General features: G+C 44.9%; 1 protein-coding gene across 1 annotated transcript in view; it reads right to left on the bottom strand.

Annotated features, from left to right (window-relative positions):
• LOC306921383 (contactin-associated protein-like 2) overlaps positions 1 to 19,738 on the bottom strand; it is a gene marked incomplete at both ends in the record, with an annotated part of 178,455 nt that extends 158,717 nt beyond the window's left edge. Inside the window, 2 exons of the mRNA XM_079498492.1 lie at positions 2,088 to 2,198; positions 19,357 to 19,738. Of these exons, the coding sequence (XP_079354618.1) occupies positions 2,088 to 2,198; positions 19,357 to 19,738 (493 nt within the window). The remainder of the gene's footprint in view (positions 1 to 2,087; positions 2,199 to 19,356) is intronic.
• Positions 19,739 to 20,070: the final 332 nt, after the last annotated feature.

Here is a 20,070-nt window from a genome sequence, read left to right as displayed (position 1 = left end):
AATCTACAGCAGACCAATGTCTTTCTGGAGTTACAGTATGTGCAATCTCCTCCTCGTTTAATAAACCCGACGCGTCGCTCGAATGCCAAATGTGCCGTGCCAGCGCAAGTGGGAACGCATCGGAGATAGTATAGGCTGACCCAGCCTGCAGCCCACCACCACCACCACCACCACGTTCCAGTGCATGCCACATGAGGCTACGGTTTTGGCTGCAATATTCATATAATTTAATATACAACTAACAACACACAGTGGCAGTTGCTTGCAAATTGCGATATGTGCGTGCGTGCGTGCGCGGGGGGGGGGGGGGGGGGGGGTGAGGCGGGCAGGGGGGAAGCGAAGCGAGAGGAGAAACAGACAGTAGGTAGGCTACAGCTTTATTTAATTCATGCAGGTTTATTTATTTAAGATACAACAAGTTGCAAGTTGCGTGTGCGTGCGTGCGTCTGTGCGTGTGTGTGTGTGTGTGTGTGTGTATGAGAGGGGGCAGCAAGGCAACTTATGCAAGCGAGGGGAACTTTATTTTTCCTGTAACCATGGTTTCCAGGTCGTATTGCCGTTGTTCATGTCGCAAAAACGAGGGCGAGGCTTGATTTCATAGGGCGTGCCAGATTGATTTCAGCCGTCACATGTATTACTGCTAGGAATGAAATTAGGAAGGATCAGCTGTTTGCGATCACTTTATAAATGCCGACTCGACGTGGGTGTACTACGAATTTGGGGCAGAATTTACACTCAATTGATAAATGAGGGCCATAAAGTGCATATGACATTCTTTCTGCTTTCTCTGTGCTGCTGGTAAAAACGTGTCTCCACGTAGGTGTATAATTTCCCCCCACACCTGTCCATAATTATAGCCTATAGGCCTGGGAGGCGTGCCCGTTTGTGCCCAAAACAATAATTCAATTAGCCAATACAATCAATTATCTAAATAATACTCTCAAGCTACTAAGGCTAAATAACGGAAATAAGAAAATACAAAAACAGTTAAATGGCTTCTACACTCCCAGTCTGAGATATCCTGAGACATTCCTTTGACATGAACCAGTCTGAGATGTCCTGAGATATTCCTTTGACATGAACCAGTCTGAGATGTCCCGAGACATTCCTTTGACATGAACCAGTCTGAGATGTCCCGAGACATTCCTTTGACATGAACCAGGGATCTGTCTTTGGCATTGAATGAAATATTTCATACCATCTCATTGATGTGAACACTGGATTAGAATGAAATATGATGTGAAGTGGATTAGAATGAAAGATGCCATGAACTGAAATATGCCATCTCATTGATGTCAACTGGATTAGAATGAAATGGGCCATTCATACACCGATGCCGGGGGAAATCATGCAAGGCACCAACCTGCACATCGGGAGCAATTAGGGGTTCAGAGTCTTACTCAAGGTAGCCTCGGTACCCAGGCTTTCATTTTCGTCGGTGCAAAAAATGAAAACGCATTGGCCGCTCTAGAAGTGGGAGTCAACCCTTCAGGGTAGGCGTCGCTCCAAATGATGTGACGTAGTGCTGCATTAGGGGGGAGAGGAGGGATCTGGGCTGACGGACAGATCGGTGAACCAATCGGGGCGTGCGCAAATCGACCCGCCCCTTTAGACCAGAAACCTAACACTTTAGCTCAGGCTATGCTCAAGGACACTTTGACACTAACTCTGGGGGAGCCCGGGTTCTAACTTCTACCGTCTACTCTACCCCTGAGCCACTGCCTTGTACCTTTGGCTTCTACGAATAAAATGAAATATGAATCGTGTTGACTAGTCAAGGATGTAGCGTCCTCTGATGTGTCTGGCTCTCCAGTTGTTTACAGCGGTCATATTAACACATGTCTCCTCCTTCAGTCGCGCTGTGGCTTCACTGAGACATTCTGCATGAATTATTAAGTGAACAAACACAGATGTTCTGTATCTGCTCGCTGTGAACTGATGCGGAAATTATTCCACACAGAGAGAGACAGTGCGTGTGCGTGCGTGTGTGTGACAGCGTGTGTGTGTGTGTGTGTGTGTGTGTGTGTGTGTGTGTGTGTGTGTGTGTGTGTGTGTGTGTGTGTGTGTGTGTGTGTGTGTGTGTGTACCTCCTCTCTGGTTGATCTTGGCGTATCCAGGAGCGTAGCCGCTGGTGAACACAGAGGAGCTGCTGAACAATGTGTGAGGAAGAGGAGACACCAGACCTTCATCACACTTGTCTGGAGAGAGAGAGAGAGAGAGACAGAGAGAGAGAGAGCGAGAGAGAGAGAGAGAGAAAGAAAGAGATTACTAGGGGTGTAACAATATAGTAATTGCATCGAAAAATCGATTTTAATTTCAAGAATCGAAGTGTATCGAAATGAAAACAGCAACATTGACTATGTATCGTATCGTATCGTTTTGCGATGCAAATAATCGGTATCAAATCGTTTTGCTATGCAAATAATCGATTGGATGAATACTACATTTTTGTGCGTGGTATTTAGCAATTTTTAGAAGAATAAAGAAAAAGGGGGGTTTAATTACTTAGCTTAAAATAATGTCAATGTATTTTAAATAGTTACTGTATCGATTTCAAATCGTATCGGATCGCCATAATGAACCAATATCGTCCATGTATCGTATCGTCAACCATGTATCATGATACGTATCGTATCGCTGTTAAAATGTATCGTTACACCCTTAAGGCCTATTCATAGTCTGGATTTTCGGTGGTGAGGTGACCACCAGAGCTGAAATAACGTTGAGCGGTGGTGAGTAAAAACAGAGAGAAGGGCTGGAGCGGTGGCGGTGGTTTGCTCTTCACCGCGGCTTGTGACGTCATGTTGTAGTTCGGTGGTCACCTAACCACCGAAAATCCAGACTATGTATGAGGCTTTAGAGATTCACCTTCAGTGAACAAACATCCGTAACAAACAAGCCGTGCTCCTCATGCGCTGATCCAACCCATGACCTTTGAAGAGCGAGTGCTCTACCCACTGAGTTACCCGGACTCTTGTGTAAGTTGACTGTAGAACAGCTTCCCTCCTGATAACGAGTTACACGAGTTACGTTTTCATTGGTTTATTTGCGTTTTTAATAAGTTTCAAGACTAGGTTTCCATCGGACAGAGTGGGATAGGTGACGCGTTTTGATGACGTCATCGGAAAAAAACCATCAAAGGGTTCTGGGAAATTGAGGCCCAATGCATTCCAATGGCGGCGGTGGTGCGGCGCGGGAGCTTTCCTCCTCCGCGCGTGTTGTTGTTGACCACTTTGGATTAGTTTTCAACAGTATACGACAAATGATCACACCATTGTGAAGCGGATTTTCATGAGAAGGAACAATGACTAAGGAGCGATCGTTCCTCAAAGGTTAGTGAAATCAAGGCAGTGAACGTGGCATTGCAATCCCTGCAGTCAAACTGTTAAGTGCAGCCTTTTGAGCCTTATACAGTATAGGAGCACCGTGGTCCATAGCCCTCGCATGCAGCGTTTAACTATACATTCAAACTAATCAACCGTCCTCTGTGCTCAATGTCCTGGCCTGTGTCAGTAGTACAACTAACGTGTCTGAAACAACTGTATGAACTAAAGCTTCTGGTGATGAACCCGTTCAACATTGGGTTGTAAATGTCCGGGTTGTTGCCAGACACAAGCCAGGAGGATGAACAGAGTTCATCCTCCTAGTTTGGATTTTTGGGATCCATAGGACCTCTAATATACAGATTTGGATGATCCCAAGAACAAAAATGGCCTAAAGTGTGTTTTTTTTCCCAATGTTTTATTACCCCTATGAGACCTGCCAAATTGCTGTCTGGAACACCGGCGAGACTGTCTTTCAGAGACTGTGGCAAGCTCAAATTTAGAGATAGACCAAAGATAGAGATACCATTTGATTCTAGACAACCTCAGGTTTCCAATGGGACCAACCTTTTCATGCCACCTTGTCGGGAAGGGGGGAAAATACCTAATTGATTCAAGGTTTGACTACATTTTGGCGAGAGAAAAACAGCCATAGTAATTTTCCAAAACGTCCCTTTAGCTGTCACTTCAATATATGTGAATGGAAATGGGTTACATGCATACCTTCAAGCCTCCCCTGTACAGACATGCCAAATTTATGCCAATCTCATGCCGTTTTGGGCAAGAACCATGCCGTTTTATACATGCAGTACAAATGTGTAATTTTTGCCTATCGTAAAAATGAGACCACTTTACTGTATCTATAGCTGTATGAGACCACTGCACTGTTTCTATAGCTGGATGAGACTAGATGTAGAACAGTGGTCCCATGCAGCTATAGATAAAGTACAGTGTAGTGTTCTCCTTAACGCAATGGACCAGAGCTAAATCCAGGGCCTGGCCGATGGTTAGAAAGGACATTATTCTGAAACCAGAGTCAGGGTTTGTTGAGGTGAGAGTTGGGGTTAGTTATAAACCAATCGGTGCTTCAGAATAAAGGGCAGTGGGACGAACGCCATGGCACTCAGGTGTTGCACTCATTAGTAATCAAACCTCAAAAGAGCCAGGATGAATCATTTACTACAGTCATTTCATTATTTCCCACAAAACTGCACGCAAGAGATGGGACCGTGTATTGCACTGGAGGTACATTGCACGTTAACACACACACACACACACACACACACACACACACACACACACACACACACACACACACACACACACACACACACACACAGACAGACAGACAGACAGACAGACAGACAGACAGACAGAGACGGACAGAGGTATTGATGAGATGCATGAAGGACCTTTACAACGACCCAGATGAAGCGCACAAAAACAAGACAATCTCCTCACTGACATTTACAACGGAGTGAATAAGCAGCATGTGAACCAACAGCGCACACACACTCGCACACGCACGCACGTGCACGCACGCACGCATGCACACACACACGCACACACACACACAATTTGACAGTGGTTGTAAAGCAACTAAGTAGTATAACTACAGGCCCCTATTGTCTTTCTTAATTTGTGCGATAGAGTCTGGGCCCTGCTAATGCATGGTTGGCTGTGTGGAGTCTGGACCATGCTAATGCATTGGTTGGCTGTGTGGAGTCTGCACCATGCTAATGCATGGTTGGCTGTGTGGAGTCTGCACCATGCTAATGCATGGTTGGCTGTGTGGAGTCTGGACCCTGCTAATGCATGGTTGGCTGTGTGGAGTCTGGACCCTGCTAATGCATGGTTGGCTGTGTGGAGTCTGCACCATGCTAATGCATTGGTTGGCTGTGTGGAGTCTGGACCCTGCTAATGCATGGTTGGCTGTGTGGAGTCTGGACCCTGCTAATGCATGGTTGGCTGTGTGGAGTCTGGACCCTGCTAATGCATGGTTGGCTGTGTGGAGTCTGCACCATGCTTATGCATGGTTGGCTGTGTGGAGTCTGCACCATGCTAATGCATTGGTTGGCTGTGTGGAGTCTGCACCATGCTTATGCATGGTTGGCTGTGTGGAGTCTGCACCATGCTAATGCATTGGTTGGCTGTGTGGAGTCTGGACCCTGCTAATGCATTGGTTGGCTGTGTGGAGTCTGGACCCTGCTAATGCATTGGTTGGCTGTGGGGAGTCTGGACCCTGCTGCTGCATTGGTTGGCTGTGTGGAGTCTGGACCCTGCTACTGCATTGGTTGGCTGTGTGGAGTCTGGACCCTGCTAATGCATGGTTGGCTGTGTGGAGTCTGGACCCTGCTACTGCATTGGTTGGCTGTGTGGAGTCTGGACCCTGCTAATGCATGGTTGGCTGTGTGGAGTCTGGACCCTGCTACTGCATTGGTTGGCTGTGTGGAGTCTGCTAATGCATGGTTGGCTGTGTGGAGTCTGGACCCTGCTAATGCATTGGTTGGCTGTGTGGAGTCTGGACCCTGCTACTGGATTGGTTGGCTGTGTGTAGTCTGGGCCCTGCTAATGCATGGTTGGCTGTGTGGAGTCTGGACCCTGCTACTGCATTGGTTGGCTGTGTGGAGTCTGGACCCTGCTAATGCATTGGTTGGCTGTGTGGAGTCTGGACCCTGCTACTGCATTGGTTGGCTGTGTGGAGTCTGGACCCTGCTAATGCATTGGTTGGCTGTGTGGAGTCTGGACCCTGCTACTGGATTGGTTGGCTGTGTGTAGTCTGGGCCCTGCTAATGCATGGTTGGCTGTGTGGAGTCTGGACCCTGCTACTGCATTGGTTGGCTGTGTGGAGTCTGGACCCTGCTAATGCATTGGTTGGCTGTGTGGAGTCTGGACCCTGCTACTGGATTGGTTGGCTGTGTGTAGTCTGGGCCCTGCTAATGCATGGTTGGCTGTGTGGAGTCTGGACCCTGCTACTGGATTGGTTGGCTGTGTGTAGTCTGGGCCCTGCTAATGCATGGTTGGCTGTGTGGAGTCTGGACCCTGCTACTGGATTGGTTGGCTGTGTGGAGTCTGGACCCTGCTAATGCATGGTTGGCTGTGTGGAGTCTGGACCCTGCTACTGGATTGGTTGGCTGTGTGGAGTCTGGACCCTGCTACTGCATTGGTTGGCTGTGTGGAGTCTGGACCCTGCAAAGGCATTGGTTGGCTGTGGGAGTACAGCGCTGACAGACAACCCCTTCAGCCAATCAGCGTAACCAAAAAGTGACGTCATCAAGTGTGAGTATAATCAGTGTATGTATGGCTTATTGTGCCTATTGCCACATAGCGTTTTTCTTTATTGCTTTTAATTATGGCTTGGACCTGTGGTATCGCAGCTTGCAGCTATATTTAAATTAATTTTTGAGGTATATGTGCTAACATAAACTTTGTCCTACACAAACATTGAAGACGAAGGTGAGGACGCAAATTCTGATTGGCCGGAATGAGATGATGTATGATGAGACCTGTAAGAGCGCCCCTCACTTCACACGGGTGTGATTTTTATTATAATGTTCTTAATATAATATCCAATTACTGAATGTCAATTATCCGGTGTCAATTTCTTCAGAATATGACACTAATTTACGAAGGCATATTAGGAGTCCAACTAGTACTAGTAAAGTGGTCCTCAAATATTTTATGATTTTGCAAAGACCCCCTTAACGCTGAGAGTGTACAAGTGGAAACAAATCCATTTGGTTCCATTTGAACACTCTCAGAGTTGCAGACCTGTACTTTGGGGTGTAACACAGCTATACGATACGTATTACGATACATGGTTGACGATACGATACATGGATGATATTGGTTCATTATGGCGATACGATTCAATTCAATGATTTGAAATCAATACAGTAACTATTTAGCAAATACATTAAATATGTGTGAAACTAAGTAAACACAGTGATTGTCTGGCAAATTGATGGACATTTTTGACGTTCTTTTAGGCTATACAAAAATATTATACACGGACTGCCTGGTTGGCAATTGGGCTAAAAGTCCTTTATGCTGTGCAGAGGCTGTCCGGGGACAGGTTTTTGTCCATCGGCTCCTCGGAATTTAATTAACTATTAAACTATATAGCTGGTAAGACTAGAATCACTAGATTGTAGCCTAAATATTAAAGTCGGCCTAAGCCGAACACATTAATACATAATAGCCTAAAGACGTTTTTCTCCCCGACAGCCTGCTGCTCCTCGCAAACACAATTAACACACACAGAAACAGATACACAATATACATGTATAGCCGCCCTATAGCTTACTGTTGCCTGATTTTTGCTTCTTACCACGGTACAGAACTGATATATGATATACTGATATATAAGAATAGATGAAGCATGCATGGATCGAATAGCCTGCAGGGACCATGCAGGGCCAGGCACGTTATATAAAAGTTTTAAAACATCCTTAATTGGTGGGGAATATTCTATATGGACATATAGCGTAGTCCAGGTGTGTGTGTGTGTTCGTCCCTATAATAAATATGTGTTTGCTGCCTCGCAATAAACACACGCGTGCACACACACACACACACACACACACACACACACACACACACACACACGTAGGCTACAGACTGTTGCTTGATATGCGCTTCTTATATTTACCACGGTACATTGTGTCAGAAGTTCAGAACTGATCTATAAGCTGACAACGCGTCTCATCTGGCACTTGGTCTTGTACATCGTATTGTTTTATCTGCACGACACCATCGTGCGACAAAAGGTAATCCTTATACATGCAGGCTTGAACTTGCATTCATATTGCACAGTTTTGCGATATCATTGCAACTGGTAGGCTATACAGTGTACGTCTCTCATCATTGCAAACGGCAAAAGCCGTTCGTAGTTTCATCTCGGTTGCTTGCAATGCCAGGCAATAGGCCTACCAGTTTAAAAGCATCCTCATAGTTGGTGGTGATACATTCTCTATGGACATTATAGCAATAATAGCGTATTTTAGTAGTCTCCCCTCGTCCGTTCCGAGGTTTTTTGGAGAATTATATTCATCTAACTTCCATGATCAAACCATTGCGTGTTTTTTTTCTTCTTTTCCAACTGTTCAAAAGCGATATAATGCGAGTGCAATGCTTTCTAATTAGAAATCTTTTCCGCAAGTGTTTCCATACCCCATTTGCGCATTTAACTTTTTCGATATAGCCCCAAAATCTGCCACCTTCAAGCGAAAAGGTGTTTTTTTAAATGATGAAACATTTTGTCAATGACAGTGAATGTGTGAAACTAAAGGCATTTCACCTCAGCAGGCGACGTACGTATGAGTACGCACACGTACGACACGCGTACACCTTTTCTGTTCCCAATAAGTGAACAGAAAAAAAAGGGGAGAGAGGAGGAGGAGATTGGGAACACCGTGAGTGGAGACAACGGAATGTGGGCATATTGGAACCTGAACCGCAGGCCAGCGGTGACCCTGGAACCACCCCGGCATTACCACCCTCCCTTATTTTTATTTTTTGGACATTCAAGGCGACAATATCATGTCTGTTTAGCGATGTGCAGCACATCCTACACCACTTCTGACACAGAAAGATGCATTATGCTCTGCTTCTCACATGCAGGACTCCCACTGCGTTCTGGAATGGCTCGCTGAATAACTCTCATCTCAACCCCAGTGTTGTGGAATGGCTGACTGAATAACTCATCTCAACCCCTGCAGTGTGCAAAGACATTCTATTACCATTCTCACCATATACCAGAGTGAGCATTAAGCCATTTAGTACTACCAGATTCTACAAAATGTCTTCTAAATCCTGACAGTTTTATGAAAAACCTATGTTTCTATATCAGTGGTTCTCTAACTATTTCATGTCATGGACTGTATAATTGGCCGCCGACCCCATCTGAAAATGTTGTTTCAGGCAACAGAAGCAAAGTTATGAGGGTTTTTTTTCTGTGAAATTAGATATATTCCAAGAATTGCACACATTTTCAAGACTTTTAAAACAATAGCAGATCTACAATCTCATAGCGCGGCACTCGGTGCTGCACTATGAGCTCTGCTATTTTTCAACAGAAAAATAATGGTTGAAGTGGTTAAAAGCTAAGGTGACACAGATGCGTTCCAGTCCTTAATGGGTTAAACCACACACACACACACACACACACACACACACACACACACACACACACACACACACACACACACACACACACACACACACACACACACACACACAAAAACACCAAGATTTATGTATTTTGCTGCCAATATCCATCTTCTTTCTTTTTTTTTATGGCTTTCGCCTTTATTTTATATTTTTCATGGAGGGACAGACAGTAGGCTGACAGGAAATGGGGAGAGAGATGGGGGGAATACATGCAGTAAAGGCCGTCGGGATCGGGAGTCGAACCCGCGGCACACTGCCAGACTGGAATATATAAGGACCCCCAGAAGCAAAGATTTGAGTGAAAATGTCCCAATCAAAATATATATTCAAAGATTTCACGATTTTTCTAAACAATAAGCCAAAGTATAAAAATGGTTGAAAGGTCAAATGAAACACATATGCCTTCCCAGTGTTAGCGTGTTAAAAATAACCATGCATACGTCTCTGTGAGCACGTTTTTTATGAGCGTGGAATGTGATGTCTGTCTCTGATGTCGACCAGGGAATAAGAGGATGGATTGGACAAGAATGAATTGTGTTGATCGACTTTGCTCTGTGAAACATTTGTAGGCAAGGCAAGTGTGATTCCATGTCTTTCATGATATACTTTATTTGATAAAAAAATTATATAAAATCTTAGGGAGAGACTAGTGGAGAAGAGATCCAGTAGAACTAAAAGACAAGTAATTTTATGTTTGGTTGCGCTCTGAAAATCTACAAGCTCATTTTCAGCATGCAAACAAGTTAAATCAGGCATAACGATACCATCACGGCCCGCAAAAATACTTTTTTGTCGATTCAGTCGACTAAATATCATCCGATTTTAGCCGTTTGAATCTCTTTATTTTGTATTTTTAAAAAAACTAAATACACATTTGCTGTGAAAGTCAACACAGGTCCGTGGTGCAGTCGGCTCTATCGGGCATGTGCAAACACAACTGGCCCTTGTTTGGGGGAGGGGTGCCGGGCGGGGAGGAGGGCAATATGCAATATTTATGCATAACGTATGTTTGTCAAACACAGACAAGAGATATCAAGAGATATCATATCAGTCCCTAAAATAGCAAGCAAGCTGTATGTGTCGCAGACGCACACGCACACACATACACACCCCTCCACGGTGGCATATTGTTTTGCATGGGAGGTCATGTGTGAAATTGTCTCTGAGCGAGAGTGAGGATGATCCACCATGTTCAAATCACAGACCAAGGTGATGATATGGACATACATCACGTCAATGGAGGGTGTGTGTGTGCGTGTGCGTGTGCGTGTGTGTGTGTGTGCGTGCGTGTGTGTGTGTGTGTGTGTGTGTGTGTGTGCGTGCGTGTGTGTGTGTGTGTGTGTGTGTGTGTGTGTGGGGGTGATGTGTATATGCATCATGTTAACAACCATTTTCTGTAAGGGGGGTGGGAGGTGCGGTGTTCCAAATACCGGTAATTTGTTCCAGGGACGCCACAGAAGCAAAGACTAAAAGAGTAAAAAATGGTTTGCTTTAAAATGACAATTTATAGTCAAAGATGTGCGCAAATACAAGTGCGTCCTTTGTGTCGTGCTTGGAGCTTGTATGTATATCTGCTATTTATTTTTTAATATTTTTTAAGATATTTGTACTAGGGGCTTTTTTGCCTATTTGGCAGGTAACAGTAGGTATAGACAGGAAAGTGGGGAGAGAGATGGGGGAGGACACACAGCAGAGTTCATCAGGATTGGGACTCGAACCCGCAACACGCTGTCAAGCCAAGGTGCCTGGACCGCTGAGACATGGCTCAGGCCATATATTTGCTATATTTTTAACAGCCAAAGCATTCAAAATGTATGCTTTTTAGCTAAAATAACAATAATCTCACAGATGCTTTACCGGTACGTATGGCTTAACAGTCGCTGTAGTAAGGTCAGGAACCACACAAGCTGACCTCAGGTCAAAAAGGCCTTTTTTCCTGCAATGTTATTATTCGGGTATCTGGTTAGGATGCCTCTGGGGAGGTCCTCGATGCACGTCATACTGGGAGGAGACCCCGGGGCAGACCAAGGTGCAGATGGAGGGGATTACATCAACTCACTGGCCTTGGAATGCCTCGGGATCCTCCAGGCGGAAGTTAGCGTTGCTCTGGAGAGGGAAGTCTGGAGCTGTCTCTGTCTGTCTGTCTGTCTGTCTGTCTGTCTGTCTGTCTGTCTGTCTGTCTGTCTGTCTGTCTGTCTGTCTGTCTGTCTGTCTGTCTGTCTGTCTGTCTGTCTGTCTGTCTGTCTGTCTCTCTCTCTCTCTCTCTCTCTCTCTCTCTCTCTCTCTCTTCTTATTTATAGGTTTTCCTATTTATATAGTTTTGTATCACCAGCATAATTACAAATCTTGCATCCTCCATCCCAGACATGAACACATTTTGAATTAGCAGCGTGTGGTGTATCATTAGCATACAATAGAAAAATAACTTATAATAATTGTCCATGGTTAACTAAAGGTGTACAAAATGCCTGTAAAAAGAAAAATGCATTATATAGGAATTTTATTAGACAGAGAACTAAAGTGGCAGAAGATAAATATAAAAAATATAAAAATAAGTTAACTAGTATTATAAGGATATGCAAGAAATAATACTTTAAGAAGAAATTAGATAAGAACAAAAACAATATTAAAGATATATGGAAAATATTAAACAGTATTATAAGAGATGGTGCCAAACAAAACAGCTTACCTAAATATTTTGTTGAGAATGACATTGAAAACTACAATATGGAGGAGGCGGCAGATCGCTTCAACCATTTTTTTGTTAATGTGGGCCCTGAGCTAGGCAGAAAAATTCAGGATCGAGGATCAGATGGTGAACATGTGGGGGGAATGGTTGATAGAAATCCTTGCTCAATGTTCTTGAGTGAAGTGAAGGAAATTGAAATTTTGGACATAGTCCAAAACAGTAAAAACAAAACATCTACAGACTATAATGATATTGACATGTCACTGCACTGGTCAAACAGGTCATTGGGGGGATTTCTAGGCCATTTAAACACATATGTAATGTATCATTCCAAACAGGTTCATTTCCAGACCAAATGAAAATAGCAAAGGTCATTCCTCGATATAAAAATGGGAGCAAACATCACTTCACAAACTACAGACCTGTCTCATTACTGCCACAATTCTCAAAGATATTGGAGAAACTTTTTAATAGCAGACTAGATTCATTCTTGGACAGATTTAATATACTCTCAGAGAGTCAATATGGTTTCAGAAAGAACAGATCAACATCTCAGGCATTGATGGAATCCATAGAAAAAAATCACAGACGCAATTGATAATCGGCAGTATGCAATAGGAATATTCATTGACATCAAAAAAGCTTTTGACACTATCCATCACAACACATTAGTAAAAAAACTGGAGAAAATTGGTATCAGAGGCATTGCAATAAAATGGATTAAAAGTTACTTGGACAGACGGCAACAATTTGTGAAGCTGGGCACCTATTGCTCAAATTGTCTGGAAATTACCTGTGGTGTCCCCCAGGGGTCAGTACTGGGGCCCAAACTCTTTATTCTTTATATCAATGATATCTGCAAAGTATCAAAGCTGCTGTCACTAGTACTTTTTGCAGACGACACTAATGTATTTTGCTCTGGTGATAATCTGGATAAACTACAGGTTGACATCAATGAAGAATTAAGTAAATTAAAGTTATGGTTTGATTACAATAAATTATCTTTAAATGTGAGCAATACGAAGTTTATGCTATTTGGTAATCACAGGACAAACACACAGGTACATATAAATATTGATGGGATTGCTATTGACCGGGTCCATGAAAATAAATTTCTGGGAGTGACAATAGATGACAGGCTTAGCTGGAAACCACACATTACTAATGTTAAGTACAAAGTTGCTAGAAGTATAGCAGTCATAAATAAGGCAAAGCAGGTTCTCGATCTCAAGTCACTTCACACTCTCTACTGTTCATTAGTATTACCATATTTTCATTAATGTGCTGAGGTTTGGGGAAAAAATTATAAAAATTCAGTTCAGTCGCTAGTCATACTACAAAAAGCGAGTAATTATTAAATTACAGAGGGGTGGGAGTTTATACGTTTTTAACTTCTTCTCACACCTTTTCGGATATGCTTTTTTTGTCTTTTTCTTTGTTTTGTTTTCTTATATTTTAAGCTATTTATTTTAAGTGTTTTTTCCTTGTAATTAGGAAATACAAAACTGTTCTGTTTTATTTATTTTATTGCATATTCGAAATAAACATGACAAACAAACAAACAAACAATTAGCAGAACATAGTGATACATTTTCTGTTTTCAAGCACAATTAGCCCCATGCAGTGTGCAAGAAACAAGGATGCAATTATTTCTATGTGGGGAAACGCACAAAAAAGTCTGTGTGGGCAGTCGGTCCGTGACATGATAAGGGTTTGAGCACCAATGATTTTATTTTCAAGGCTCTTAACCAAAGCGTTGCCGGTCGCGGTTACAAAATTCATGCCTCGAGGTGGCCTGCGATCCTCCCGTTTAGCCGTTCGCTGACTTCCGGTTCAAGACCTGTGGTATTTTCATAGGCAGGGAAGGGACCATATATTGTCTGAAACTATTCCAGCAGTAAATTAATTAAACTAGCCCTTACCCGTTGTGAGATATTCCCCCCCCATTGTGGCCGCCGGGGGTACTGCACCCTGGGTGCGTTTTTAATTCACTAATAAATTCATTATTAATCATGAATGTGTAAAATCAAAAAAAGGGCTTCGTTAAGACCTCCATATTATTATGGTCAATGCCTGTGTGAAGTGGGAGCGATTGGTGCAGGTGGTGAGGAGATACGGCAGTGTTTCTGACACATTCATTCATTCATTCAGACAGACAGACATTGACTGAATTATAGTATGATGATGATGACCGATTGGAGTATACTTAATGAGTTAAATGACCCATTTCGATAGACACAGACACATTTCTGCTGAGTGGGTTATGGTCCTTTTACTGAGGGTTAAATGACCGAATGGCCGCTCGTCTCCTTTCCTCTCCCTCTCCCCTGGCCACTTGTCTCCTTTCCTCTCCCACTCTCCTGGCCACTTGTCTCCTTTCCTCTCCCTCTCTCCTGGCCACTCGTCTCCTTTCCTCTCCCTCTCTCCTGGCCACTTCTCTCCTTTCCTCTCCCTCTCTCCTGGCCACTTCTCTCCTTTCCTCTCCCTCTCTCCTGGCCACTCGTCTCCTTTCCTCTCCCACTCTCCTGGCCACTTCTCTCCTTTCCTCTCCCTCTCTCCTGGCCACTCGTCTCCTTTCCTCTCCCACTCTCCTGGCCACTTCTCTCCTTTCCTCTCCCTCTCTCCTGGCCACTCGTCTCCTTTCCTCTCCCACTCTCCTTGCCACTTCTCTCCTTTCCTCTCCCTCTCTCCTGGCCACTCGTCTCCTTTCCTCTCCCACTCTCCTTGCCACTTCTCTCTTTTCCTCTCCCTCTCTCCTGGCCACTCGTCTCCTTTCCTCTCCCTCTCTCCTGGCCACTCGTCTCCTTTCCTGTCGAGTCGGTCGGACCCACGGTTGTCCAGAACCGCCACAAAAGGCCTCTGCCAGGGCTCTGGACACGGCTCCTCCAGGCTCCATATATGGACCTGGCCTGTTCTGACATCACATCACTTCGTATTTGGGCATGCCTGACACAGAACTCCAATAAAGGAACACAGAGAGACAGATGAGAGAGACAGTGTGTGTGTGTGTGTGTGTGTGTGTGTGTGTGTGTGTGTGTGTGTGTGTGTGTGTGTGTGTGTGTGTGTGTGTGTGTGTGTGTGTGTGTGTGCGTGCGTGCGTGCGTAAGTGCGTGCGATTGAACTGCACTGCGTACTGGGTTACAATACAAATCCCCATTACTGTGGAAAGGGAGAGGAGAGTAACGGATGGAGATGAGGAGAGGAGAGGAGAGGAGAGTGCTGTAGGCAGCAGTCAGTCATATGGCTGTGTGGCATGCAGTCTGCCTAGCAGCATGTCCTGAGGGGAAACGATGTGATCTGATGTATGCCTGAACGGAGGAAGTCAGGGACCGAAACCTTGCGCACTATAAATCTCACTCACAGCCAGCACCAAGGCACCAACCTGCACATGCAGTGGTAGCAATTATAGGGCTTCAGGGTCTTGCTCAAGGACACTTCGACACTAAGTCTGGGGGAGTGAATGGCAGTCGGCGAAAGGGAATGGCGGTCGGCGCTACAGTGCAAAGATACTGGACGGGCGGCAAGTTTTTGCGATCACGTGATTTCCATGTTCCAGGATTCATTGACTCAAACACTTATGGTCATATAGTTTTAGTCGGCGAGGTTAAAGGCGCATTCAGTGATTTGGGTGATTTGGAAAAAAACCCGGTCCACCCCGGTAACAAGATGTGCACATGCACACGCTCTACAGTGGGGGAAGTACAACAGACCAACATCACGTGCACCAAGGCCCGCCCCACTCGATCATGATTGGAGGAAGGCCCCTCTCATCCTGATTGGATGAAGGCTTTGCCACCCAAAGCCCAAACCGAAACTAGGGTTTTTTGACCCCAGGGGCTCACTGGGGACAGGGAGGAACTCCTTATATGGTCAGCACACTTTATAGTAGGGAGGATTATCCAAAAAATAAGAAAAAATAAGTGATATTTGAATTAAGTGATATCACTGAATATACCTTTAACGTAGGCCATTGCAAAACAATCTATTTCACAGGTGGCAGACAGGTGTTCCGCGATAGAATTATGATCGACATCGCGTCGATTGGACTGGATCATTTCCCATTGAATCGGTAGATCGATCCAGATTATCACAGTCATAATTAACGGACGGATGCAACCGTTTCCAGCACTGTATACACTGACATCATGCCATCACACCAACTCACTGTCTTCAGATCCATCGTACTGTATCATCTCACACCATACACTTACCATCTTACACCATACACACCATTATGGGGCGACTGTGGCTCAGGAGGTAGAGCAGGTCGTCCAATGATCCGTGGGTTGGCGGTTAGAATCCCGGCTCCTCCTGTCTACATGTCGAAGTGTCCTTGAGCAAGACACTGAACCCCAAATTGCCCCGATGTGCTGGTTGGTACCTTGCATGGCTTCCGCCGCAATCGGTGTATGAATGTATGTGTGAATGGGTGAATGTAATGCACAATCTCTGTAAAGCGCCTTGGATAAAGGCGCTATATAAATGCACCATTTACAAGCCTTACAGTCTTCAGATCCATCGTACCATCTCACACCATACACCACCTCACCTGCCTTCAGATCCATTGCCTTATATTTTATTAACCCTGTAAGACCTGTGACTAGATTCTACAAATCATCATGACAGTTAATATATATATATATATATGTGTGTTTCTGTATCAGTGGTTCTCAACTATTTCATGTCAAGGACCCCAAAATTGTGTGCAATTGGCCACCGAACCCCCATCTCAATATATGTTGTTCCAGGGACCCTCCCAGAAGCAAAGATTTGACTTAAACACGTTTGCTAATATATAGTCAAAGATTTGCACCACATTTTCACAATTTTTCAAAACAGATCTACAAGCTCGTAGCTTGCATATCTGCTATTCTTCGATAGCTAAAGTTTAATAAATTAATGTTGGTTACAAGCTAATGTGACACGTCCTCAGGTCTAAATGGGTTAAGCGCATACTTAGAAAAGAAAGCTGTGGCAAGTGCAGTGTGAGCACAGAGCAGTATTTCAGTGTCTCTACCCTCCTCCTCCTCCTCCTCCTCTTACAGGCTTTTTTAAATCCATCCGTTCATTTTATTCATGAGCGTCTTCTCTCTCTCTCTCTCTCTCTCTCTCTCTCTCTCTCTCTCTCTCTCTCTCTCTCTCTCTCTCTCTCTCTCTCTCTCTCTCTCTCTCTCTCTCTCTCTCTCTCTCTCTCTCTCTCCCCCCCATCCTGAGGCACTGACATGCCTGATGCAAAGCCTTTAGTCCTCCCCAACAACATGACACATCATGACACAGCAGTTGCATCAGAACAGAGGCAGTAAATGAGTCGAGAGATGAAAAGAGAGGTACGTTTGGGATGCGGTTCTTTTCATATCTACATTTTTAACCCACGTTTTTTGTAACTCGCACACACGCATGTTCGTACGCATGCGGTTCTGAGGTCATAAACTACTCCAGTAGCCTCTGACTGTACCCAGGCTTACTCCAGCAGCAGAGGGGATAGCTCTCCATGGTGCTGAAGTGGTAAACTACTCCCACACTGTCAGCCTAGAGAGGAGCTGTCTGTGGTGCTAAAGGTCCTCACTGACTAATGCACAGTCAGGGAGCTGTCCATGGTGCTGAAGACATAAACTAGTCCAACAACGGAGGGGAAGCTCTCCATGGTCCTGAAGTCATAAACTACTCCCTCAGAATAGAGAGGAGCTGTCTGTGAAGTGCTCTCAGAAGTTTTATGCTCACACAACTCAACACAGAGGCACGGCAGTTGAAGTGCTTATAGATTCAATTATGTTAGTGATAGCTTTATTTTAGCTTTATTTATTTTTTGATCCCACAATTTTGTAACATTTTTTTTTCACCCGTTGCCTAAGCTGTAATCCTGGGTGCTACTCTCCCTCTGCCAACCTGGGGAGAGTCCCAAACTGAGCTCATGCTTCCGTCAATGCATGACTGTGAAAAAATACCATGGTTGGTTGTTTGGTTGGTTGGTATAGGTAGGTAGGTAGGTAGGTAGGGAGGGAGGGAGGGAGGGAGGGGGGTATTTCAATTGAATTGAAGTGTGCCTTATTTTGTGAATATTTAGTTGTTCAGGTCCATGTCTTCTCTAAGTTCTCTCTGGTGGGCACAAGCTGCTTTCTAATAGCCAATTACTGACGAACTGTAGATGGGATCAATGTGTACTGTTTTCCTCGTGAAAGTACACATTCAGGGCTTTCATTCGGTGTATAGTATGTATAGAATATTTTTTGTGTTAATTTGTATATCTGCCTGTCAATGTCTGTGACATTAAACCTTCCATAACTCCGCTTTCTGTTCAAGATAATCCCTTTCAGGCAAAAGCAGGTGTTACAAAAAGGTCAATATCTCCAGAATGGAAGATGGTAAAATAAAAATCACCCCCGTGTGAACTGAGTGGTGTAAGGTCTTATATAGACTGATCAGCTGTGGTCTGACGTAATGTCTGACGTAATGAAATCACACCTGTGTGAACTGGGTGACCATAGCAACCGTGCTCATTTTTTGGTACGAACAGACAGACAGACAGACAGACAGACACGTAAACTAACAAAGCCAGTTGTAGGAGTGGTTTACACCACTCAAAAAAATAAAAATAAATTGGAGTGGACAAGTTAAGCTTTCTTTTGATGTATTCGGTGTGATTCTCGCTATAAGAGAACATTTTGCTGTGGGCCCCAGACAAGGTCCTTCCTTCAATGTTAACCCCATAGCACCGCACAAATAGGCATGGCTGGATTGTGTAGCAACCAAAGGGCCTTTATGGCCAGTGACGTAATTGACGTAATGAATCACGTAATCCATCATGGCCGTTGACCCATTCAACGGTAACCCATTCCACATCAATGGCCCACGATCACCAAAAAAAACAAACAACCACTTTAGCTCTCCATTTATTGTATTTGTGTCACTCTGACCCCAGGTCCCAAGCCAACGAACGATAGGAAAAACGCTGATCAAAGCTATATGTTTATACACAAGACATCATCACATCAAAAGAAGAAAAAAAAACAATAACTTGTGTTTCAGAGAGCGAGAGAGAGTTGCAGTGAGTTTTGTTCGAGTTTGTTGTCCAGTTTCAGTGCGAAATGTCGTCTCGTAAACGTGTGTGCGGTGGTGGAGGAGGAGAAGAGAAAGATAAGCAGCCTGGAACTGCATCGGCTCGTAAAGGTCCACCGGGCCGCGGTGGTGGAGGAGGAAGAGAAAGATCAGAAGCCTGGAACGGCATCGGCTCGTAAAGGTCCAACGGGCCGCGGTGGTGGAGGAGGAGGAGGAGAGAAAGATCAGCAGCCTGGAACGAGTGGGGGTCCGGCGTCGGCTCGTAAACGCGCATCGGGGCGAGGAAAGGTCCCACCGAGCCGCGGTGGTGGTCGTGGAGGAGGAGTGAAGGAGGAAGAGCCAGAGCAGCCTGGGACGAGTGGTGGGGGTCCGACATCCGCTCGTAAAGGTCCATCGGGTCGAGGAAAAGGTCCACCGAGCCGCGGTGGCGATAGAGGAAAAGAAAAAGAGCAAAAGCCAGGAACCAGTGATACTCCAGCGGCGCGTAAACGGCGTGCATCGTTGAGTACTACAGACAATGTAATGCTATCCGACACTCGTTAACCCCCAGTATTGGGCCCTGTTGGGGGAGGAAGAGTAGCGGCGCAAGAGCCACCAGGATCCAGTCACAGTGACTCTCGTGTCGGTCGGCCTGCAGCCCGTGGCCGGTCCACCCGTCCCCGTGGTGGGCGTAAGGGTCCAGTTCCGGGCCCTGGTCAGTCAACGTTGGCATCATTTTTCCGTACCATCCCCAAGACCGATACAGGGTCTGAGTTGGACTCCGAGGAAGATGAAACACAGCACAGCCCCGGTTCCAACTTTTCTTCTCCGTCTTCTCATCATCCTCCGATG

This window comes from Electrona antarctica, assembly GCF_951216825.1.
Source record: "Electrona antarctica genome assembly, chromosome: 4".
In the NCBI taxonomy this organism is placed as follows: domain Eukaryota; kingdom Metazoa; phylum Chordata; class Actinopteri; order Myctophiformes; family Myctophidae; genus Electrona; species Electrona antarctica.
The sequence above is the reverse complement of the archived record's forward strand: the minus strand, read 5'-3'. Positions and strand labels throughout refer to the sequence as shown.